The following is a 24717-nucleotide window of genomic DNA, read 5'->3' on the forward strand; positions in this document are numbered from 1 at the left end:
AGGCTCATTGATGCACGTGGGGAGCGAAGGCTGGCCCGTGTGATCCGATCCAACAGACGAGCTACTGTTGCTCAGATTGCTGAAGTTAATACAAATAGTCTGAAGTTAATGATGGTTCTGATAGAAAGGTGTCAGAATACACAGTGCAGGACAGGTCAGGGCTGTTTTGGCAGCAAAAGGGGGACCAACACAATATTAGGCAGGGGGTCATAAAGTTATCGGTGTATCTAGTTATCACATCTAGTAGTCACATGGCCTATCCTTTTACAGCTCTGTGGCTCAGCTCACAACTACAGAAAATAACCCAAAACACGCACCATGTTCGGTTCACTTCCTGCAGTCGAATTGATTCAAGACATCAATCAGGTTTTTTTTTTTTTTGTCAATGAGTTGATAATCTGAGTAACGAACCGAGACGAGGCGATCTCCTTTCTGCAGCTCTCCGCCCAGGTCAGCGGGCCCGCCTGCTAGAATGAAGGAGATGAAAATTCCCTCTCCGTCTTCTCCACCGACGATGTTAAAACCCAGACCTGTGGCTCCACGGTGCAGCACCACCTTCCTTGGCTCTCTGTCATGAAAACACACACACAAACATACAGCTTTAGTCATTTAAAAGACGGTAAAGAAGCTAATAAGACTCATCCTGCTCATGTAACACATAGCACAGTATCATTATAAATAAAAAAATATATTACTTCAATATATTTAAAAGCTTTTCTATTGAACTGCCATTAGAGGGCGCTCCTGCACTACAAATATTTTTTTACTCTATCTGTAAACCACTGAGCTGAATTTTGGTTGTGTATAAGGGTAAAAAAAAAATGACTTCAACACACAAATTTAAAAAAGACGGCATAAAGTGTCACAATAAATCTGTTAATTCCAAAAAAAAAACCACTGAAATAAAATAAAAATTAAATGAAATAAACCATTACAAGCTTAGAGGATAAAAAAAACTAGAATAAATAAATAAATAAATAAATAAATCCAAGAAGTCATATATTTATATTTTTATATATTATAGATCTCAAAAATCTTAAAACTGGATTTTAAAAATGTCTAGCAAAAATGATACTAAATACAGGGCTATCAATATATTTATTTGTAAACTTATTTCCGGAAATTTAAATAATAATAATAATTAGGTATTCAGATAGCGCTACCTTTATGAATCTCAACTACACACCTTTCCTATCTGACAGCAGTTATTAATAATTAATAACATTTAATAATTCATAGGAGTTCCTGAATAATCTGCTTTTTTTGATGAATGACTGAATATTAAGCAGAGAATGTAAGGGATTAAAGAGCATGGAAAAATGGAGGGGAAATAAAGAGACTGGTCATTTTTATCAGCTGCTTGTTACTGCGAGTAACCATAGAGACGGGGAGGGATATAGCAGTGACTATAATTCGTTTGTGTCATGAGCATCGCATCATCCTATTTGGGATGGGGGCACTTTTTTTTCCAGATTTATTTCCATTTAAACAAATTACTCCAGCACATTAGAATAATCTTGTTTATGCTCTGGCTGATGAGATGAGAGATGATGAGACATTAGCATACATTTGGATGAAAATTGACATCACATGATCTGGACCAGATACAGTTTAGGGGATAAGTGATATCTGGGTTAGGGATAAAGATGATGTCGGTCCCAAATGCCAGCCTGCTTTTATACAAATTTAAGCCCAGTGTTAGGGGTGGGGAGAGAGAGAGAGAGAGGACAGCTGATGGTAATGTTATGGTATAAAAATGAAACAGTAACCTTGACCACTGAGAGTGGACTCTGTGGATGGGTGAGGTGAAAGAAATATCAGCCAACATACTGATAGGTGAAGACATTTCTAGGATACACGATATGAAACAAGTGAATGTCTTTTATGACTTTGTCATAAAAAAAAACTATTTTTAAATACATTTTTAATTTAGAATGTGTGTGATTGTTTTTAAAAGAAAAACTAAATCGAGTTTAGTCACAAAAGTGGTCATGATAGAGATGGGGGGGAAGAGAGATGAGAGAGAGAGAGAGAGAGAGAGAGAGAGAGACAGACAGAAGGACAGACAGAAGGACAGACAGGAAGGAAGAGTGAGAGATAAAAAGAGAGAGAGACAGACAGAGAGAGAGATAGACAAAGAAAATGAGAGAAATAGAGAACGCAACACGACCACAGACCTCTTATCTCTTCTTTGTTTAGCCTCGATAACCTGAGGAAGATGATCTGGCAACCGGATCGGCCCTGCTGACGGAGTGCTCGGTGAGAAGAGCATCAATAACGCAAATCCGTGAACGTGATACGCTACTCTGCCACTGTGGAACGACTACGGGTGCAATGTTTAAAATATATCAGACTTTCCCAACTACGCTCATTCACTTCAGCTTTATTTTCCATACAGCACATATGGAATAACAGTAATATATATCTACAGTATATATATACACATCTATTTCTACACTGCCTGTACACAATCTCATCTATCTGTATTACAGTGCTGTGTGTGCGTAGCAGCGTGTCATATGAGGATTGACAAAGGGCTGTCAGCGCAGAGAGTGGAGACACATCCCGACATTCCGCACTTATCCCAAGGACTTGTGAAGGAAGGCTAGATTGATGGCGGGAATGTGTGTCATTTTCTGAGTGACAATTGCTCAATTCTATTATCGCACAGCAGCAAGAGCCACTTGGTCTGAGAGCATGGCTAAACTGCGGTGACCTTGAGCTCCAGAAAAAAAGGGAGAGGAAGAGGAAGATGAAAGGTAGGAGACAGAGAGAAAGAAAGAGAGAGAGAGAGAGAGAGAGATGGGGGACAGAACAGAGTCCCTCTCCATCATTCTCCCTCTGCAGATATCCAGCCCCCTCCATTCCTGGGCACCAATAAATTTTTCATAACTTCATCTCATCATCTCTTTGTTCAGCAGGAAAAGACGTGAAAAATCGGAGGTAAAGAAGTGAGAAAGGAGGATCAAATATATAGCTTCAAATAAAATAATAATAAAAAAAAATAGTAATATAAGGTGTGATTGCTGTATTCAAGCTCAAAATTTCTAACAACACCATTTTCCACCTTGACTCGGTGGAAGAGGCGGAGCTTTCTGAAATGATTGACAGGTAAGCATCTCGTTCGAACTGGTTTGATGTTAGATTTATTTGATAGTTGACTGATAACTGTTTAAGAAAGTGAAGTGTGTTTTAAACACAAAGAGATGGAGATGAAACGCTACCTGGACGCCTCGTCATCCCTGTGTGGAGTCTTGGGCGTAGGGGAGAAGCGTCCAGAGGAGGACGGCGGGAGCGGCTGGTTCAGGTAGTTGGGGGTGTTAACGTGGTTCTCCATGTGTTGGAAATAAGCTGAGGGGAAAAAAGAAACGGAAAATGAATTGGTGATACTGCAAACTAATTTAAATAGTAGATACTGTGAGAAGAGTGATCTAAACCTACAATCATACTTCCATCCCTCCATCTAATTTACTTCTGAAATCCATCTACTCATCTTCAGCCATCTACCCAAATCCATCCATCAAACCATTGCCCCCAAATCCATCCTTTTATCCATCTAACCAAATCCACCCATCCTCCCATCTAACCAAATCCACCCATCCTCCCATCTAACCAAATCCACCCATCCTCCCATCTAACCAAATCCACCCATCCTCCCATCTAACCAAATCCACCCATCCTCCCATCTAACCAAATCCACCCATCCTCCCATCTAACCAAATCCACCCATCATTCCATCTACACAACTGAAACATAATCAAACCATTTATTTGCCCATCCAACTACCCAGTTGTAACCATGATCCATGCATCTATCCTTCCATCTACACTAATCCATCCTTCCATCTACCCAAATCCAACCATCATCCATGCATCTATCCATACATGTACCCAAATCCATCTAAAATTCCAATCATCTATCTGTCCATCCATCCTCCCAACTATTCAGATGTAACCATGATCCAAGCATCTATGCTTCTATGTACTCAAATCCATCCAAACTTCTATCTACCCAATCCAACCATCATTCAACCATTTATCTGCCTATCCATCCATCTTCCTAAATCTATCCCTCCAACCTTCTAAACAAATCCATGCATCCTTCCATCCTACCCAAATCCAACCATCATCCATCCATCTATCCAAATCCAACCATCATCCAACCAGCTCTGTCCATACTTCCATCTCCCTAAATCGATCCCTTCCAACCTTCTAAACAATCCATCCATCCTTCCATCTACCCATATCCAACCATCATCGAACCAGCTCTGTCCATACTTCCATCTCCCTAAATCGATCCCTTCCAACCTTCTAAACAATCCATCCATCCTTCCATCTACCCATATCCAACCATCATTCAACCAGCTCTGTCCATACTTCCATCTCCCTAAATCGATCCCTTCCAACCTTCTAAACAATCCATCCATCCTTCCATCTACCCATATCCAACCATCATCAAGCATCCATCCTTCCATCTACCCAAATCCATCCTTCCATCTACCCAAATACAACCATCACTCAATTATCTATCCTTCCATTCATCCATCTCCCTAAATCCAACTACCATACAAGCATCTATCCTCCTATCTACCCAAATCCATCTTTCCATCTACTCAAATCCAACCATCATCCAACCATCTATCTGTCCATCCTTCCATCTCCCTAAATCCAACCATCAGTCCTTCCATCTAACCAAATCCAACCACCATTCAACCATCTATCTTTCCATCCACCCATCTCCCTAAATCCACCCTTCCAGCTATCTACACAAATATATCCAATCCCATAAATTGTGGATACATCAAAAATATTCACAAATATATCCATTGTGAATCACATATATCACATAATATATCTCCTGTGGCCATGTGTTCAGTATAAACAGTGACAAGTGTTGATTGGTGCTGATGTTCAGCGTCACTCACAGTTAGTGACGTCAGGAGGGGCGAAGCTGTCATTCATGAAGACACTGTTGGGTTTGGCCACTTTCAGATACACCACGTCTGTAGTGTTTTTCAAGGCAGTCACGGCATTCTCATGGGTCACCTCCTCCAGACACGCACTGTTCACCTAACACACACACACACACAAACACTTTAGTCAGTAAAACACAAACAACAGACAGCCTTCCAGGTTCTGTACGATTCTACGGCGTCAGACTCACAGCTAGCAGTTTGTCTCCGATCTGCAGCCTGCCGTCTTTGTGTGCTGCGCCTCCTTCGATGATCTTGGTGACGTAGATGCTGTTGTCTCCCGGTATGTGCTGATTGCCCACACCACCTGCTATACTGAATCCCAGACCTGAGACATACCAAGAGAAAAGGGCTGGTGAGTGATAGCGCGTACTGATAATGTCAGAGAGATCCATCATCCACAAGTGCTGCAAAATATTGAATTATTACAAAAAATTGCAATAATTAGAGTGGAAAACAAAAACAAACAAACAAAAAAAAAACTATAAATAAATAAAAATAGAATTTTGTAAATAAGTAAATGACAAAAAATAAATAAAATAAAATAAATAAATTTTGTAAATAAAAAAGTAAAGGACAAAAAATAAATAAATACTAAAATAAAATAAAACAAAAAAAATGAATAAAATAAAATAAAATAATAAATAAATACTTCTAAATGGTGACCAGACCAGGACAATTGCTGTCTCTGCGCAAGCTGTTGTAGTTACGGAGGATTTGATTGGCATGTGGTTTTTTTAATGCCATATATTTTAATGCTGCATTTATGCCTGCACTGAATGCAACCCTGACTGTATGAGGAGTAAATAAACAGCTAGTCACTACATCTAAAGTGACATGAACTCAGACCAGATGATCATATCGTGGCATAAACTGCTCTCATGAATGTTTGTGTTATGAACACAACCATAAAATGCTGATTGCTCTGTTCAGCATGATGTGAGGCACAGCTTACAAATCTAAACTGCAAGAAAATGACACCTGACTTTTCTTTGAAACGCTTCAGGGCTTGTAACGATAACCGCTATAATAAAAAGAAAATAAAACTGATAAATAAAGACGCTGTTGTCGTTAAGGGTGGGGAGAGACAGAGTATAGGGCGGGGAGGAGGCGGAGTGGGAAACGGCTTCCATGGCAACGGCTGCTTGGTGCAGTAGATGGAGGAACATGGACTTGGATAAAATAAAGTTAAAAGAAAATATTAAGGAAAATAAAACATGGTTTAAAAAAAAAAACACACAACAGTGAATTTTCTTTAAAATAAATGATTACAAATTTATTAAAAATTTAAATAAAAAATTAGACTTTTTTTTGTTTTTATTTTCTTCTCTGCATTGAAGAAAGAATAGATAAACATAACAGAAGGAGTAGCGTTATTTTCTTTTCCCAATTTTTAGAAAAAATATATTTTCATTACGGCTTCCTGTAGATGTGTGTGCCTGCCGCTCCAAGTCAATACGATTTGTAGCCAATTAAACAAAGTACAAAAAAAAGCATATAAAGCAGCACAGTTATAAATAACTAGATTTAGTGCTCTTGCCCTCTTGCCACTGTACCTTTGGGTCCTTTAACCAGTTTGATCTCGACTATCTTCTCCGAGACGGATTTTCTCCTCCTGACGTAGAGTCTGACCAGCGATCCGGCCTCCTTCAGCGCCTCCACCGCCTTGCTGTGGGTCACATCCCGGACGTCCACCTCGTTGACACGCAGGATGACGTCGTTCACCCTACGCGGAATAATGCACTCTCAATCTCATAACGTACTTTATTTACTTCATCGTTAAAAATAGATTTACAGCATCGAGAAAGTTCTATTCAAACCACTTCAAACACCCCCCCACCACACCCCCACAGGCTGTAAGAGACCTGACCCCCTTCACAAAAGAGGTTCTCCCCCTCTGACAGACTAAATGTCAATGTGTCCTCATCACTGTCAGCACTCAGCTCCTGTGTGTCCACACTCCTGCAGCTTTAATGAGCCTCTGACAGCGGGCTCAGACACACCACTCTCCCTCACGCGCACACACACATTTTTGAAAATATATTCAGTATAACACAGATTAACATTCAGACTCAATATATATGACGACCCTGGAATCAATAAATAATACAGGAAAATAATGCGACAGCTTCAGCCAACATTCTGCTGTCGGTTTGTAGATGACACAGTTTCGCTGCAGCTCTACTAGAACTTTGGCACAAATGTTTGCCTTTTCCTTAGAATACGAGTTGGTGTAACTTAGAAGATGGGAATTATGCCGTAACGTCGGTTAACAGGTAATTGTTCACTTTCTACCGAATGCTGTTCAATTTTCTTTAACAGCTGAGTAATAAAATGTTAAAAAATAAGATGCACTGGATCAAGTGCTATTCTATAAGCTGTGCAATAATGAGTGCAGATGCCATCATTTTAAATGTAACACAGTCCTGTGGTGAATAATGTGATAATTATTTGAGAGCTGTTCATGCAGACACCAAGCACACGTAATGCAAGTGGTTAAGGCTCTGGGTCGTTGACCAGAAGATCGGGATTCAAGCCCCAGCACCGCCAAGCTGCCACTGTTGGGCTCTTGTGCAAGGCCCTTAACCTACCCTGGTCCAGGGGCGCTCTACCATGGCTGACCCTGCGCTCTGACCCCAACCTCCAAGGATGGGATATGTGAAGAAAGAATTTCACTGTGCAGTAATGTATATGTGACAAAGAAAGACAACTTAATTTAGTCTGATGTCTTAGTCTAATGACGAATCATTATGCGTAAATCAACTTTCAGACAAAATGGCTGCCCCTAAATAGTTCATGACACGGTAATCAGTAAAGAAGGTATCTATAAACCTGACAGTCTTCATAGATTGTATTAGGAATAAACCCTCTATAACTTCCCAAACAAGAGACACAGATGTTCATATAGATATATAAGCTTGAGAACATTATATGTAATGACCGACTTCAGTTGTACGTCCATAGTGGTAATGTGAACCCGGACTCACCGAAGTCTCCCGTCCTGAGCGGCGGCGCCTCCTGGGATCACTTTGGTGATGAAGATGCTGGGGTCTTCTCCGATGTGAGGGTTATCTGTGCCGCCTGCGATGCTGAAGCCCAGCCCGGAATTTGCCTGAACACACAACAAGTGTTAATGGATAAGTATGCAGCTTTATCATGTGACTTTATCATGAGATCACACCAGTATCTAAGGTTCAGTTATAGCGGACCACCTTCAAACCAATCACTGACCAGATGTTACTTTATGAGGCATGCATTAAAGGCATGTGTATCTAAAGTTAAATAAAGACTGAAGCTTTTAGTCTGAGCTGATTTGTGTGTGGTTTCTATTCATTGCTGTCATTCTGTGAAAAACAAAACAAATAGATGAAGAGGCGACGGTGAAGATCAGACACTGTTTGTCAGAGCAGGCGTTAAAGTGTTCTGGTGACATCTTGCCGAGGGCAGCCTCGTTTATTTATGCCGAGATAATAACGCGTAGTTGAGATGGAGCCGTGATAACTGGGTCACCCGAAAGAAGGGTGTGTGGGGGGGTGGAGAGAGAGAGAGAGGGAAAGAGGAAGACAGAGAGAGAGAGAGAGAGAGAGAGAGAGGGAAAGAGGAAGACAGACAGAGAGAGAGAGAGAGAGAGAGAGAGAGAGAGAGAGCGAGAGAGAGAGGAGAGAAAGAGAGAGAGTCTCAGTTGTGAGAGGTAAGATGGGGCTGATTTCTTTCTAGCCCAGGTTGTGTATTTTCAGTCTGATGACACAGATGAACTAACACGTCTTTAGCAGTGATTTGGATGAACATGAAAACATGAAAAATGACAGACAACAGATCTGTAGGTTTGGTGGTTTGTTTGTTTTTTTTTTTTTTAACAAAAAGGTTACAGGTGGCATGTTATTATTATTATTATTATTATTATTGTTATTATTATGGAGGGTGTTCCAGTATGAAAACATCCCACTCACCCTCTCCAGCGTAATCTCCTCATACTCATAGTCCGCTTCTGTGCCATTCACCTGCGGGATAAAAACACACATCAGATATAACGCATCAGGTCCGAGCGGTCCAGCTTTTACGAACGATCAAACCGGTACAAAGCGAGTGACCGAGCAAATGGAGCGTAGAATAATATCATTTCAGATAAAAGTGGCGAATGTTCGTTATCAAAGGCAGGTTTAAAAATAGAGCTACAGAACACTCTGCATGGATCACAATGAGAAGGAGACAGCAGAATGAGTGTCAGATTCAACAAACTGCAGTCTACAGCTCTAATCCACTGAAGCTTCCAGAAAGTGGGTTCAATACAAACAGAGACATGATTCTATATTCTGAATTATTTAAAACAAGCTCATCTGTATATTCAAAATTTTATCCTATTTATCAAATTAATAAATAAGAGTAATTAAAGAAAAGACAGAAAGGACAGAAAGAAAGACAGAAAGGACAGAAAGAAAGACAGAAAGACAGAAAGAAAGAAAGAAAGAAAGAAAGAGAAAGAAAGAAAGAAAGAGAAAGAAAGAAAGAGAAAGAAAGAAAGAAAGAGAAAGAAAGAAAGAAAGAGAAAGAAAGAAAGAGAAAGAAAGAAAGAGAAAGAAAGAAAGAAAGAAAGAAAGAAAGAAAGAAAGAAAGAAAGAAAGAAAGAAAGAAAGAAAGAAAGAAAGAAAGAAAGAAAGAAAGAAAGAAAGAAAGAAAGAAAGAGACAGAGACAGACAGAAAGAAAAGACAGACATACAGACAGAGGACTAAATATAAACAGAGAGATAAGTGAATAACCTGTGAGGTATATGGTTGTTATATTAAGTGTGTAACACGCACTCTAACTACACATATAGAAACTATCCAGAAGTTTAGATGCTGTGCATGAAAGGGTTAATATAAACATACATAATAAATATAAATAATACAATATTATAAACAGACTTCCATCTTTATAAAAAACCTTTTGACATTTAAACTGTCTACAAAATAAATAAATAAATAAAATGTCATCTCCCACAACTCACTGATACACTGTGTGTGTGTGTGTGTGTGTGTGTGTGTGTGTGTACAGGTACAGTAGTACAGAGATAACGAACGCGGAGGAGGAGGTGTGTGTGTGTGCGCGTGTGTGTGTGTGTGTGTGTGAGAGAGAGACACAGAGACAGCAGGTTTATTCACTCCATGATAACAGGAAGATAAAGTCATTACTGTACCCCTACAATGCGGCTCTAATGACAGTAATGATAGCGGAGCAGCAGAGGCCATCACACACACACACACACCTGCATCCACACCAGCTGCTAATCACAAGAACAGTAGTACCTCAACTTCTGATTTATTAAAAATCTTACATAAAAATAGTCCACATTTTATCCACATTTTTACACACTTTCTAACAAAACACATGCTAATCTCAGTATATTAAACATCGATATAAAGAACACAGAAAGATAGGAAAGCAAGCAAGATAGACAGACAGACAAACAAAGAAAAAAAAGAAAGAAAGACACAGACAGAAAGAGAGACAGAAAGAGAGAAAAGCAAGACAGACAGACAGACAGACAGAGAGAGAGAGAGAGAGAGAGAGAGAGAAAGAAAGAAAGAAAGAAAGAAAGAAAGAAATCTTCTATCTTCTATCTTATTCAAATCCTAGGACTTCTTTGGTCCTTGACCTCCATCTGCAGTTCTCTGGAGACCCTGACGCTCACTTTAAATGTAAACACGATGGATTTAAGCACAGTTAGTCACATGACATTTGCGGCACATGTCACATGTCAAGTCTCGTGTTAAAAAAAAAAAAAGACAGCAGGACCCTGTACGTGTGAGGACACTAGAGGCTAATGACTTTCCCAGTTTGTGAAACACCTCCATTAGAGTAAGACAGAAAGAAGCAGGAAGTGATAAAACAGCGTGTGAGATTATTTTAATAGTAAATATGACACCACACTGTGACTGCGGTGACTCGGGTGCAGGAGACATATTTAGACACTCGCACCGTCGATCATGGCTCATTACTCACACTTCTGCTCCTCAACACAATCTGCACATGAAGACCAATTACAGAAACCCAATTACATAAAAAACAAAAGGCAGCGATTCCCCCGGGACCAGTGTGCTACTCAGAGGCAGCGTGTCACTGCTTCAGCACAACAGCCAACCTGAGGGCAGCGTGTGTGTGTGTGGGGTAAGAAAAGAAAGGCACACATGCTTCCTAAAGACGCAGATTAATGCCGGATCTCGCCTTTCCCCTCTGCAGAACGCCTCGGGGGAATGGCGCAGTGCTGCTGAGGAAAGCTGCGAGGATCGGAGAGCGCTGCTGTGAGCGAGGAGGACTGCCGATGCTCTGATAATAAACCTGGTGATTGTGTGTGTGTGTGTGTATTATTTAAACAAGATTCATCACAATATGCTTTACTTTGTGGAGCTCGGCTCTGCTACAGTGCTGGGTAACTGCGTGTTTCTTACAGAAGACACGGTTCAGATGGATCGGAGCGAGCCGATGGCATGGTGGAAGACCATTACTGTGATGTGGAACAACAACAAGCTGTTTTCCAAAAGGTGTGGACTCTTACTCCGAGGCGTAACATGGAGAAACCAAGAGGGATGTTTCTATATGTATATCAGTTATTCCAAATTTTTAACCTATTTATTAAATTAATAATAATTGAAGAAGAAAGAAAGAAAGAAAGAAAGAAAGAACGAAAGAACGAAAGAACGAAAGAACGAAAGAAAGAAAGAAAGAAAGAAAGAAAGAAAGAAAGAAAGAAAGAAAGAAAGAAAACCAAGCAAGGCAGGCAGGCAGGCAGGCAGGAAGGAAGGAAGGAAGGTAATCGTTAGGTTCTTATTCAAATCTTAGGAAATGGAGGACGTCTTTAGCTCCTTGACCTGCACTGTGTGTTTTTTTATGTTTCTGTAAAGCTGCTTGGAGACGATGTTCGTTGTTAAAAGCTCTACACAAATAAAACTGAACTGAACTCACGTATGGAGCTGAATCCACGCTGTCCGTGTTCACCACAACAGGAGGAGGATTTGCCTGGAAGAGAAGCCAACACAGTTAAACATCAGTAACACACGAAGCCTTTAGTTTGGAGTGGACACTCCGACGTCCTAATACATCATTATTCACACTGGCATGCGAGATAAACTTACTCTCCTCATGACGTTACAAACACCAGCACTGGCACTCGCGCGAGATTAGCAGCGGTGCGTACGTACATGACGTGTTATGCTGCGGGAAATGCACTAATGGAGCACGGATGCTTCTAGATCTCAAAATGGCCTAAAATTAGATCCTCTTCATTTCCTTCGACACCCAGACATGGGAGATATCAAAGCTTGTATGTTTTTTTCTTTTTCTTGGAGCTGCTATGTCCTTGTCGAAAGAGCAATGAGATCAACAGAAAAATGACCGACAGAAAGAGGAGGAGGAGAACGAGAGAAAGGAGGAAATAAAAAAATTAGGAGAAATGGATGAGAAATAAAAAAGGACCTGTGACGTCGGTGAAGGGATGGTGGCGGCCTCCGCGGGGACGGGCGAGATTGGGATCACGGGGATTATGGGAGTAGAGGGAGGGGTGGCATCTGTCTGCTGAACAATAGCATGGGGAAGAGGTCAGGTCACACCACACACACACACAAAACAAAAATATACAGAAGGGCAATGGGGATGGGAGATTTGTATTTGTGTGGCAAATCCCTGTGTGTGTGTGTGTGTCTGGCCTTGATGCTACACACTGTGCATGGAGATGAGAGGATGAGTGTCATTTTGGTTGGGCTCACATTTTAAACACTGTGCACACATCTAAATAAATAAATTAATGAATAAATAAATAAGTTGAAGCACAAACTAAGTGTGAACACAATCCTGAGAAAATAAACTACAGGGAAGATTGATTGACGTATCTGGAAAACATTATTTAAAGTAAAAAAAATAAAAAAATAAACATACATACTTACAATGCAATACTAAGAATAAATTTTACAAGAACATTTTTTAACCTCAGGTGATCAGGATCGATGCTGATAATCAGAGTAGGAACTTATTAAAAAGTATAAATCTTTACAAATTTGTCATTGGAGGCATGTTTGAGTGTTTAAAATAGTGCTGAGTGGTGGCGTTAAAGCAGATCACATCATCCCAAACAAAGAGAAAAATTTCGTTCTGGTCAATAGCATCGATCAGAGCCCTACTTTATGGTTCCACATTACAGCTGGAGCAAGGTCTGTGGATTCCTCTGGTCTCAAACATCTACTAAACTGAGTGACTCTAATCTGGAATCTTTGACAAGAAAAACAAGACAAATTTGGGTCTACATGGCAACCCAGGTCCAAATAAAAACAGAAGTCCATCATGTTATATCTCATATTCAAGGTTGAGAAGGAAAGAAGGAAGCATGTCTAGTGAAAGAAGGCACAGAAAGTAAAGCATAGTACTGTAAGGTTTATAACCAAAAGAACCAGGTTCCTCCTAATAAAACAAACCACACTAACAATCAAACTTTCTTGATCTGGTCCACTCCAAAGCAGCTCACCAAATCTAACCACCAACAATAAAGAACAGAAACATTCACCATGTTCCTCAAACACGCTCTGGATATAGACTCAACACCACAGGAACCTGTAGAAGCTGCTAATATTTTCACAGCAGGTCAAGAACCTGGGCCCATGTTCTTCAAACAGATCTGCTGCCGACATCATCCGGAAGGACAAAATAGAAAGCTTGTTTATTGACTTAAATACAGATGTAGCTACTCAAAGTTGGAGTGGTGGTAGCTCGAGTGGTTAAGGCTCTGGGTCGTTGACCGGAAGATCGAGGTACAAGTCCCAACACTGCCAAGCTGCCACTGTTGGGTCCTTGAGCAAGGCCATTAACCTCAACCTGCTCCAGGGGCGCTGTATCATGGCTGACCCTATGCTCTGACCCCAACTCCCAAGGATGGGATATGCGAAGAAATCATTTTACTGTGCTGTAATGTATATGTGACAAATACAGACAACTTAAAAGCACTAATTATGATGGTCACAAGTACTGCATGACCGGTCTTGTAAGAGAGCGAGAGAACTTTTCACTAATCATATCTTAAAGAAAGGACGCTTCCATTCATTGATTCCTTATTCCATAATAACATAATGTCTTTGCTAATCACACTGCCTAGTGTAATAAACAGAGGGGAATGGGTTCTGACTCAGTTCCTCTCATGAATCAACCATTTTATGAGTCACACCAGAAATGAGAACGTCACAAGCAGACCTCAGAAAGTCAAAAATTGTAATGTAAAGTCTCTGCTGCCCCTTTAAGTCCTAAAACCTTGAAGGCCATGGATTTTGTAAGGTTCTGCTACTCAAATTCAATCTTCAAGGAAGTGGAGGTCCAGAGCTGGTGTTTGTATCTACTGTTACAAGTACTGAATGTCTTCTGAAGGAAACTCAGGCCAGCAATGCCTTCCATAACACCCGCATGCAAACAGGACCATGTCAACTACAAGCAAAGTCCTACCATGAGTCAATCCAGGGCTTGTGGTCTCCCACATACCTTCTCAAAGGCCACCGGGTTCCAGAGAGGGTGCTCTCTAATGGAGAAGTTCTGCCCTGGGCTGCTCACTTTGGCTGTACTCTTGGTGGGACTCTTCTTCACGCTGTCCCGCAGGTTCAGAAACTTGGTCTTGTTCTTACTGCTGTTGGTGGGCAGCATGGAGGTGCTGTAGCAGATGGAGTGGGTAGGGTTCGGCTGGAGAACAGGTGCTGGCACGAGTTGGGACTGAGGGAGCTGTGGTCTAAAGTTTAATCGAGGATTCTTCAGTTCGGGAATTCCATCATTGGCTCTTCGGGGGTTATAATCCGTACTAGAGTGATGCATAGTCATTCTTGGAGATTAATAACACCAGAGAAAAGAGAAACTGTATGCAGAAAAGCTGATGTTTTGCCCCTGCATGTAAAAACTTCAACTTGTGGAGCCTTGTGAAAACAAAAAAAAGCAGACAAGATCCCAATCCGGTTTCTCGGCTCGTTTTGGCTCCTGGATTGCGAGTAGATTGTACACTCATTCCTTAGCATCTAGCGCTTCTGTGTGTCTCGCTCTCATCTCCTCGTGTTTGTGCCAATTAGCGAGCTCCAATAGGCACAGCCAAGAGGAGCTGTGGGGCTTTTTCCTGGCATGAATAATCAATGGTGAGCTCGATTTCACATCACCATGCAGCCAACACACACAAACACCCCTTTGCCTGTAGATTTGTATGGGATCAGAGTGTGTGGTGTCTGTACAGCATGTTCTCATGCTCAAGATTATAACAGTAGCTTTTAAAAACCAGGATGGTTCTCGCTAGGCTTGTTTCCTTACTGACAAGAAAAAAAAACAATGCACATATTTACATCTCAGCCTCTCAAAATGGCCTTTATAGTTTATAAAACATCAGGTATAGGTGCTAATCTGAGCGCTATGTCCTAAAAAAACACATTCTTGGCAGTGTCAGTGCCTTCATGACAGATGGCTTGTCACTGTGTGTGGATCCAAAGGCTATTTACACCGGGCAAATTATGAACGGAGAGATAAATAATACAGCGACAGCTGAGATAGTGTTGACATGACAGCTCGAGTTATTGTACCAGAGAATAAGTGGGTCTGGATTTGATATGGTTGAAGAAAACAAGGTACGTTTTTTTTTCCTTGAAGTCTGATACAACAAACCTCGCAAAACATATCTTACTGTAGAATTACACTTAGCATTTTATTTACAAGAATGTTTAAAAATGTATTTGTTATGCTCAAGTAGTACCACCACATTTGGATCTCGCATGTTTATACATTTCACAGTGCTCAATACTGGTGTGGAAGAAAATGAAGTTAAATCCAAATGTGATGAGGATTAGGATCGAACCATCGGCAGTTTGTTTCCCTTCAGCATATAATTCCAGCGCCATCTAGTGGCGTACAGAACTAGCACAGAAGCTGAAGAAATATTATGGTGTGAAATTCAAACTTTATTGATGGTGCATCCGATAATACAAACGTGATCAGAGTGGCTTCTGTGACTCTGAAAGTAGGTTTTGAAGGTAAACTGAATAAACAAGGAATTTCAGATCCATGATAATAGTGATTAGTGGATATATCCGGACTTCTGGGATGAAAAGAGTGGTGCTTGCAGTTTTTATAAGTGTGAGCCCCACCAATGTTACCTCTTAATAATATCCTTGTGGAAAAGAGATTAATAACACCCAGTCTTAAAAGCCCTAGATTTAAGTCTAAGGTCCCTAAATACTGTTGATAGTGTTACATTTTGTTGTAAAAGAGATGCATTAATAATTTGCACTCCTCAGGTGAAGTCAGCAAAGAAGCAGTGGTCAGGTGTTTCAGCATGGCATGATGGATAACCAAGTCCTAGGATTACCCTGGTCATCATTAATCATTTGAGAATATTACCGGCCGCTCCCAAGGCATTACTCCACATAAATCGAATGTTGCACGGCCACTGAGGCCAGATATTTTACTCCGCTTCTCAAGTCATTAACCTTTAGTTCTAAGGGCACGGGGATCTTTTGTGAGATGATTATGAAAAGGTTACAAGAATATACCCTGCTAGTCACCGATAGAGGTCTTAACCCAAGATCACGACAGAAAGGCAAGATCGATCCTTTGGCTTTTTATAAAGTAAATAATATTGTGTAGTCAAGGTTAAAATTCAGTTTAGTTCCACTGACTTAAGCGAGAAAGATTAGGGGTGTACAAGTTTGTCCGTCAACGTGAACAGTTTGGTCAGTTTGGCAACTTATTTAGGTTTTATTAAGCAGATAAGCGCAGACGCTGTCCACTGGTGTGCAGAGACCTGTAACCTGGTAGGGAAGTCTAATTTGCATTCAGTGATTTACATGTAGTAATTTACATTTAGTAAGCCATTAAGACAAATTATGCCCAAGGATTTGGATGATGAACAAAACAGAGACTTCTCTGGTGAATAAAGCAGCATCTTTACTGAAATGATGCAAGATGCTTGCAACTCATGCGACTGGCACGGCAATACATAAGACTAGATGTACCATGGTATCTTACATCATTTAAGCAAGACACCTGGAAAGACCCAATAAAAAGCGAGGGTGGGAACCAAATCAACTGCTGATCAATCTTGCTAGCTGTCTTATCAAATCAGTCAAACGCTTGATCAGCAAGGCGTGATTTTAAAAGATTTATTCAGTTACGATCCAGAAATAACTTTCCAAAGCAATACGAATCAGAGCAGAGAACACCGACCGCACTGTGGACTCAATCCGTTGGACAACAGGCACAAGGGTATTACTGATACTGAGATTCGGAGAGATCTAAGAGAAAGACTGGGGCACACGTTCGGGCAGATGATCGAGGAGGTTATCCCAACAACTATCCGATTAAAGAAATTACTCTATGCTGATGACAGCAATGAAGGGAAAGTCCAATCACTTTACAGACAGGAAACGGTTTAGTCTATTAAGTTATACGAGAATCAAACGGTAGAATAAAAGTATACGATTAAAGTGACACCGAAACTTTGAGATCAAAAAAGTAGCAATCAAGGACGAAACGAGACGTGAACACTTAGCATACAGTTTCAGAAAACTGCTTAGTGCCGAGTTTCGCTTCATGTTGGCTGTCAGATTCCTGAAAGTTCATTCAATCAAATGTTCATTCAGCTGTCAGAAACCGATTTTAAGGGTTGGGTACTCTCAAACCGGAGAACATCATGTGGAAAAAATTGTGTGTTAAAAGGCTATGGCCTTTTTTCTTTTTTTTCCTCTGACCTTGAAGTGACACAGAATTCAGCTTGATTTTAAAAGAATGTTTGATTTGCGTAATGGATATAGCAAAAGCCTGGACACTGTCTGGCTAAGACGAAACTAAAGCCTGTAACTTTCTTACTATGTGCTGAGATGGAAATGTCACGTGACCCGAGTATGTGCTTCTACCAACAACAAGCATCCGAATCCTCCGAGGCGACACCATAGTGACTGATGGGGATGTGCAAATCAGAGTCTCTCCAGCTGTAAAGTCGAAGCTAAGGCTGTCTAACCATAACGCACCACAGCACAGTGAGATAACTATAACAACTCTTTAAAAATAAGTATAATGCAAAACAAAACACAATCAACCAGTGGGGTTAAGATTAAAAATCATACTTGTAAAATTATAACATCAAAACTGCTTCTCCTGATCAGTTTCCATGCCCCTGGTTGCTCTTTCATATCATACACTGCACTATTAGCATCTTACCTGGTTGACTCTTGCTATGACACAGTTGGTGAAGGCATTGAGGCGGGTGAGGATGTTTAAGATGCGCCGCCAGCGAGAGGGATTTGGCTCGGCAGGCTCCTCGCAGGAGCTCCGCATGGACCACTGACGGAGTCTCGGCCCCACCGAGCTGCCATGGGCTGAGCTCGTGCTGCCGCCACGACTCCCCCTAGAGTACAACGTGTTCCCACCAAAGATGTAGTTCATCACCAGTGAATGCGCTCTGATCCAGAATCCAGAGCGCTGCACTGACTAACACAAATCTAGCCCTAAGGCAAAGGGGGAGTAAGCGCGTTTATGAACAATTTCCTTAATTATGAAAGCAGCTTCCTGTATTGAGCTGTATCTGGTGGTCTCATCTGTGCAATGTCCTCGCGACCCCAGGATTCTTCAGAAGCTCCCCCACGCCTGCTGAGCCGCACCCAACAGCCCAGATCCGGCAGGATCCGACAAAAGTCAAGCCAGAAAGGAAATATCTCCTCAAGAGTATCAGTTCTCGTAACAACCGAGTATGTTTCATGAATAGTTGGTGATGGCAAGCTTAGAGAAAGAATCAATCGTGGAACTCATCAAGAGCTGACAGTCAATCTTTCACAGTTGCTACAGTAATACCCTTGTGTCCCTCAACAAACATCAATCAAACTGTAAACATGGAGGCCAACAATTGAATTACGGCAGACGGCTCAAATCCTCGCTATGCCGGGTTCAGCGCAAGTTCTCCATAACGGAATGGTGAAAAAGCCTAGTGGCAGACACGACCTAGACTGAGCAGAGACGCAAAATACAAAAGCCTTCACATCCGAAACTTTGGTAGCATTCCACCGGGCTTGTCCGAGTTCATAGCTGTACTTTTTGCTCGACAAAATGCGCCTTATCCTCTGCCGCTCCGAGGGGACCTTTTCCAGTGAGAAGCTTCCGGAGATGTGCCACAGGTGTCGGATGGGGAGGATAATTTTGTCACCATGCTCTGCTTCCACTCCTGTGGGAGCCAAAGCCATGGCAACAGCTCCCACATCTAAGAGAGCCAGCAGGATTTCCTGCTCAGGCTCCGGTCTCCCGGTCTGTAGCTACGCCTCAGTAAACACGCCCCTTAGCTTCATCCGCTGACATGTTTATTAGTGTGCAAGGTATCAGGGAAAAAAAATCCTCACTCAGGCATCAAAGTATGATGTCTTGTATACTCTAGCAATCTGGACAAGTGGTTTTCCAGGTGTTTTAATATGGCCAACCTGTTATACCCAGCACCTACTGTTGGTACTGAATCATTTTTAACACCAGACAAGCATTTTTTTTACCGTGATTTCAGAGGATGGCAATCAGAACAAGTGCCAAGCATCTCCTCAGCTGGTGTAAGGATAAAACCCTGATGACAGACATGGCAGGCCATCAATAATACATTCCCAATTACCCCTGAACATACTGTGTGCATGTCTAATGAGATCCCTGGAAAACCCGTTTAGAACCTTTCCTCGGAGCTAAGCCGTCCTGTCTGTCACCTTGCTAATTGACAATTAGACCATCATGCCGCTGCCCTGGATGAATCAGAAGCATGAGTGCCAGCAGGAAATTTATTTATTTATTTATTTTTAAAAAAGCAGTAGCAGATGGAAGGAGCAGCATGGCCCTGGGAAAAACAGGGAAAAATGAAATTGCAAAGCTGGACACCTCAGTGAACCTGTTTGAATCACCCTCACTATGAGATCTTTTCCCAGCCTCTGCAGGGAATTCCTTAGGGATGCTGTCAAGCCTTTAACCTGATATGACATACCTAATAATAATTCTAACAATTAATATCAATAGTGTCCAAGGCTTAAAAGTTTAAAAATCTTTCACAGACGTGCTGCACAATTGCTTAATATTACCCACAATGCCTTTCAACTTCCTAGTGCTAAAAGGTGCTGAAAGGACTCTCTACCTAAAGACGCGATGCAGCAGCACTTTAGCCTTTGATTCTGTCCAGCTCTCTCACTTCCTGATCTGTAGACTCTACCCAAACTTACATGCTAATATCATCTTCATCTTCACCAACATCATGCCGCTCTTTGTCTTGTACATCGTTAACTGGTCAAGCCGAATATTCTGTAATTCACCTCAATTGCACTGTACCCCTATATTGCATTTTTTGGGAACTTTCAGACCGATGCTTGCAGCTGGATTTCCCGTTAAAATGACATTGATGTTGGCTAGAAAATAGCGATGGAGGAAGGGAACCCTTGCTCTTTAACCTTATGTTAGAGATTGCTGCAAATGTTCTCCTTTAGACCTCCACTGTAAATATGAAAACAACACCAGCATCCCCCTGTGAGATCCGAGCGAAACACAACAGCCAACTTCTCACAGGAATAACAGAAATACAACAAGCTAGCACCGGAATCCCCAAGCACATCACGAATATTTCAATTTGAACCCATTTCAGGGTGGAGGCTTTCTTTAACACCTGCTATCCAAAATCATCTATGCAAGCATAAAATATTTATCAAATATTCACAGACTGCCTATGAATAAGATTTGATTTTATTCCCATTGTGCCTGTACTGTTGTGTGTAAAGAGATAAATTTAATTATATTAATCTACAGACTGACAGCTGCACATCTCAAAACTCAGAGGAAGGACGAAGGTTGCTTCTTAAATTAAGTAATTAAGGGGAAAAAAGGTTTGGAGGGAAAAATCAGTGTGTGCAAAATTAGCTCATGAGAGCTGCGTTATCTATTGATGAAAACAAGAGCGCACTAAAGATTACATTTAATCGTGTTGTTCGTTGCGAGGAGAGATGTTTTCATTAAATACCTACATCTCCACAGCAACAGACAGCGGTGGTATTTGTTTGCGCAATAGACACAGCTATGTTTCTTGTCGTTATTGAGAAAATGCTGCAAAACGACTTCGCGTCACTAACATGGGTCTCATTTGGCAAACAACCAGTGCGTGCACGAGTGAGTGTGTGTGTGTGTGTGTGTGTGTGTGTGTGTATATAAAAGATCCCAAGCACTGCTGCATGACATGAGCATGCAGGTTGCCAGGCAGCAGGGGGCGGGGGGAGAGGTATGAGCTTCCACGTTTTTTCCATTAGACCATCATCACACACAGCTGCTGCAATGCAACCCATAAAAAATGTTTTGTTGATAAGGAGTTAAAGAGATTAGGCAGAGATCGGGTTTTCCTTCTTCGCATTTTTTTCCTCCATGCCATGACGTACCACCTCGAAATGACGCACCATGAGCAGACTATAAACAGATGCCAGTCTTCCTGCCGATCAAATATTTCATCCCCCCTGAACCTGAAGCGCTTAAAGTGCTGTCAATAAATCGAAGCGGCACAGCAAGCGAGCACGTGAAGTATCGGACGCAACAGATGACAATACAGTCATGATGTGATACCTGTGAAATACCTTCACGGAGAACCTGCGCTGGATATAACGAACGCACTTTGTCGTAAGTCACTCGTTCCCGTTAAGGTCCGGACTTACCAACAAGTGCAGGTGCAGCCTCTTGGTTCTCCTCAGGGTGCCCATGATGCGTCGACCCATCTTTTTGGCGTACCACACCGAGTTGAGCATTGTGAGCTTGGGTTCGGGCGTGGGTGCAGGGTTCACGCTCCGGTGGTGCAGGGCTCGATAGTCCGAGGCTTTTGTTTCCTTTACGCAGGCATCTCAAAGGCTGGGTTTGCACGACGTGCAGATCAGAGACAAAAACATCTCTCTCAGGTTATGTGAACCTGGGATGAGTAGAGAGTGTCGGAGTGTGAGTGTGTGTAAAAGAGAGAGAGAGAGAGAGAGAGAGAGAGAGACAGAGAGAGAGGCAGTGGCTGTTTGACGCACACTGCTGCTGCGGCAAGAGAGTGAGCGAGATTGAAAAGGAGGGAGATAAACAGACACGAAGAGAGCAGGAGAGAGATTTCTTACAACGTCTCGATCCCCAAAATGCTTTATTCACCTCCCTCTCTCCTCTCTCATTTCCAAACCACGTCCCCCCCCCTCTCTCTCTCTAAGGCAGGTCCACTCGGAGCAGCTGGCTGCCTGATTTGCCTCTTTGAAATGCTCCAAATGAGTCAGCAGGAAGCGTGAGAGAGCAGACCTAGATTGGACACCTGACTCGCCTCGAACGATCGCTCTCCCCTGCCTGACGCCTGACTGCAGATCTGGTCCGTTTTAGCGCTATTAAGTTCTCTGTAGTCCCCACCGGACGGCGTGTCCGAGAGCCACCTTGTGAAGCACGTCCTATTCGTGCTCACAGCCTGACCTCTTCTTTTCCTTTTCTTAAATCCGACCAGAGGCTGTGGGGCGCAGAGTCCATCTCGTGGCTTCGCCTTTGACGCATCATCCTGCTAATGCGTTCTCTAATGTGGGGTCTTATACATTCTACTCAGCAGCTCGAACGGGTGGGGGTGTGGGGGGGTTAGCATCGGGGCTGACGTCATTGACGGGAAACGGGAGGCAGCTCCGGGTGATCGGCTTTAGGAGAGAAACTGAGCCAATGACGGCAGTGACACTTGTGGCGTTTCTTGTAAATGTGACTCTTATTCACGTGATAAACCGAATATTCCCGTGGTCATGTGATGTGATTACTGAATTTACAGTAATCTCACTCATCATCAGGATCATATATTCTGGGAACACCTAAAAGGCAGCATTCAAACGTCCTAACACAGTAAACATATATATACAGCCATGCATGTGAGAAGCAAGTGCTTCTGTGCATCACGGACACACTCCATCATCAGCAAGAAGCAACAACTGGTGGCCAGAAGCTTCTCAGACAGACATGTATACACAGTGATACAATTTAAAAAAAATAAATAAATAAAAATCTCATGCACGTCGGGAACTGCGCCATCTAGCACTGACACAAAGCCTGCAATCTGCTCCAGCACGACTTCGCTCAGCCACACTACAGCACCAGCACGTGACGAGACACCAGACATCAGACTCGACTGCTGCACACAGTGATGGCTGCGTCCAGTTCCCGTGTTTTGGCAGGACGTTACCTGGTACGGAGTGGAGGGGCTGAGGAGAGGGCTCTCCTCGCTTGCCAACGTGGGCGGCCCGTCAAAGATGCACTCCAGAGACTCAACCTACAGGGAAGGGTGGAGGGGGGGGGGGGGGGGGTTGGGGGTAACTCAGCTTATCACACCAGCACACAGAACAGCAGCAGGCGTTCAGAAGAGCTCACAGTTCACACTGGGACAGAAGGAGGAGATCAGCAGAGACGTAAGACGGAGACGATGAAGGATGCTGAGGATACGTCTGTCTGTCAACTGAATGAACCAAGTGAGGAATTCTAGAAAACGTCTGGGAAATCTGTTTTTTTCTTTCTTTCTCTCAATACAATTCTATCATTTTAAAATCTGCTCACTCATTCTGACTGCAGCACAGCATCAGATTCCAGTCTCTTTCTCTACGCACAGGTCTAATCCGACAAATTGATCAACACGTGAATCAATCAGATTTTATGTCTAGCTGTTCTATAAAAATTTCCCAGCCTGCCACAAGCTTCTCAAACAGACTCCTTACACATCCTTAAAAGGTCAGCCACACAGCCCTCAACTCAAACTGGACCTCAACTCATCCTTCGAGCAGGAGACTGACTTATAACAGAATTCTCTGACCTCTGACTTGAGGGAAAAAAACAAAACAGAAAACGTCCCTCATCATCAAAAAGATGTCAAAATTGGGATGTCATATCGTACATGATGACCGTTTTATTTTTACAAGATACAAAAGGTCAGCTGAGATGAACATACACTGTGTGCAGTCTCAGAGGCTTAATGACCAGACAGACTCCTCTCTTCAGGAGCCCCATAATATTTCCAGAAGATTTTTCAATGATCTGTCTTTTTATAACATCAGGGTTTTCAGATTTCGTTTAAAAATCATCTGACGCTGGAGCAGCTACTGAGTAAATGTTGTTTAAGGGGGGGAAAAAACACAAAACTAAGATTTTTTACGATATAGGTCATGATCAAACTCTTAAAACTTACAATATTAAGCACATAAGCATGCTGAAATGTTACCAATGCAATTCAGAGCAGTGTTAAAGCGTTAAAGCTGCGACGACGTGAACTATCCAAAAGGTGGAGCTAAAGCACCGTGTGAAGCGAGACGGCTCGCGACGAGCGCTTTCCTCAGGAAGCGTCTCCCCTCACACACCCTATTTGTCTTGTGACTAGCAGTGATGGCAGGTGATTAATCACGAACACTGATAACGGCTTGTTTTCTAAGGCACAGCTTTGTGAATATACTCTACATAGTACAAGAGCACCTGAGGCGTTTAATCACACGGAACGAGACACAAAGTTAGGTGTGTGTGTGTGTGTTGAGGAGAGACAGACTTTCAGCGTGGAACTAAACACTCAGACTACTGTACTCAATTTAGTTCGAAGGTCTAAACTTGCGTTCACGCTAGCTAGCGACAGCACACACACTCACCTCGTGTATTGTTTGTGTGAAAAAATAAACTCCATTCCCGTTTATTACAGAATTAGAACAATTTTTTTTCTCTGATATCTGATCTATTGGGTTTTTTTGCAGGT

At 42.1% G+C, this 24717-nt stretch overlaps 1 protein-coding gene across 15 annotated transcripts in view; it reads right to left on the bottom strand.

Annotated features, from left to right (window-relative positions):
• The window catches only part of dlg1b (discs large MAGUK scaffold protein 1b), a 75557-nt gene that overhangs the window by 15284 nt on the left and 35556 nt on the right, over positions 1-24717 (bottom strand). For 5 of the 15 annotated variants that reach the window (XM_058417871.1, XM_058417873.1, XM_058417870.1 and 2 more), the window contains 10 exons: positions 23173-23259; positions 12426-12524; positions 11916-11969; positions 8923-8973; positions 7960-8084; positions 6529-6698; positions 5164-5300; positions 4925-5069; positions 3225-3351; positions 412-568 (listed from right to left, as the gene is read on the bottom strand). In XM_058417871.1, coding sequence (XP_058273854.1) covers positions 412-568; positions 3225-3351; positions 4925-5069; positions 5164-5300; positions 6529-6698; positions 7960-8084; positions 8923-8973; positions 11916-11969; positions 12426-12524; positions 23173-23259 — 1152 coding nt within the window. Of the gene's footprint in view, positions 1-411; positions 569-3224; positions 3352-4924; positions 5070-5163; positions 5301-6528; positions 6699-7959; positions 8085-8922; positions 8974-11915; positions 11970-12085; positions 12110-12425; positions 12525-21655; positions 22006-23172; positions 23260-24717 lie in introns of those variants that run through there. The other 10 variants (XM_058417881.1, XM_058417879.1, XM_058417882.1 and 7 more) reach the window with 7 other exon arrangements.

This window comes from Hemibagrus wyckioides, linkage group LG20 (genome assembly GCF_019097595.1).
Source record: "Hemibagrus wyckioides isolate EC202008001 linkage group LG20, SWU_Hwy_1.0, whole genome shotgun sequence".
Lineage (NCBI taxonomy): Eukaryota > Metazoa > Chordata > Actinopteri > Siluriformes > Bagridae > Hemibagrus > Hemibagrus wyckioides.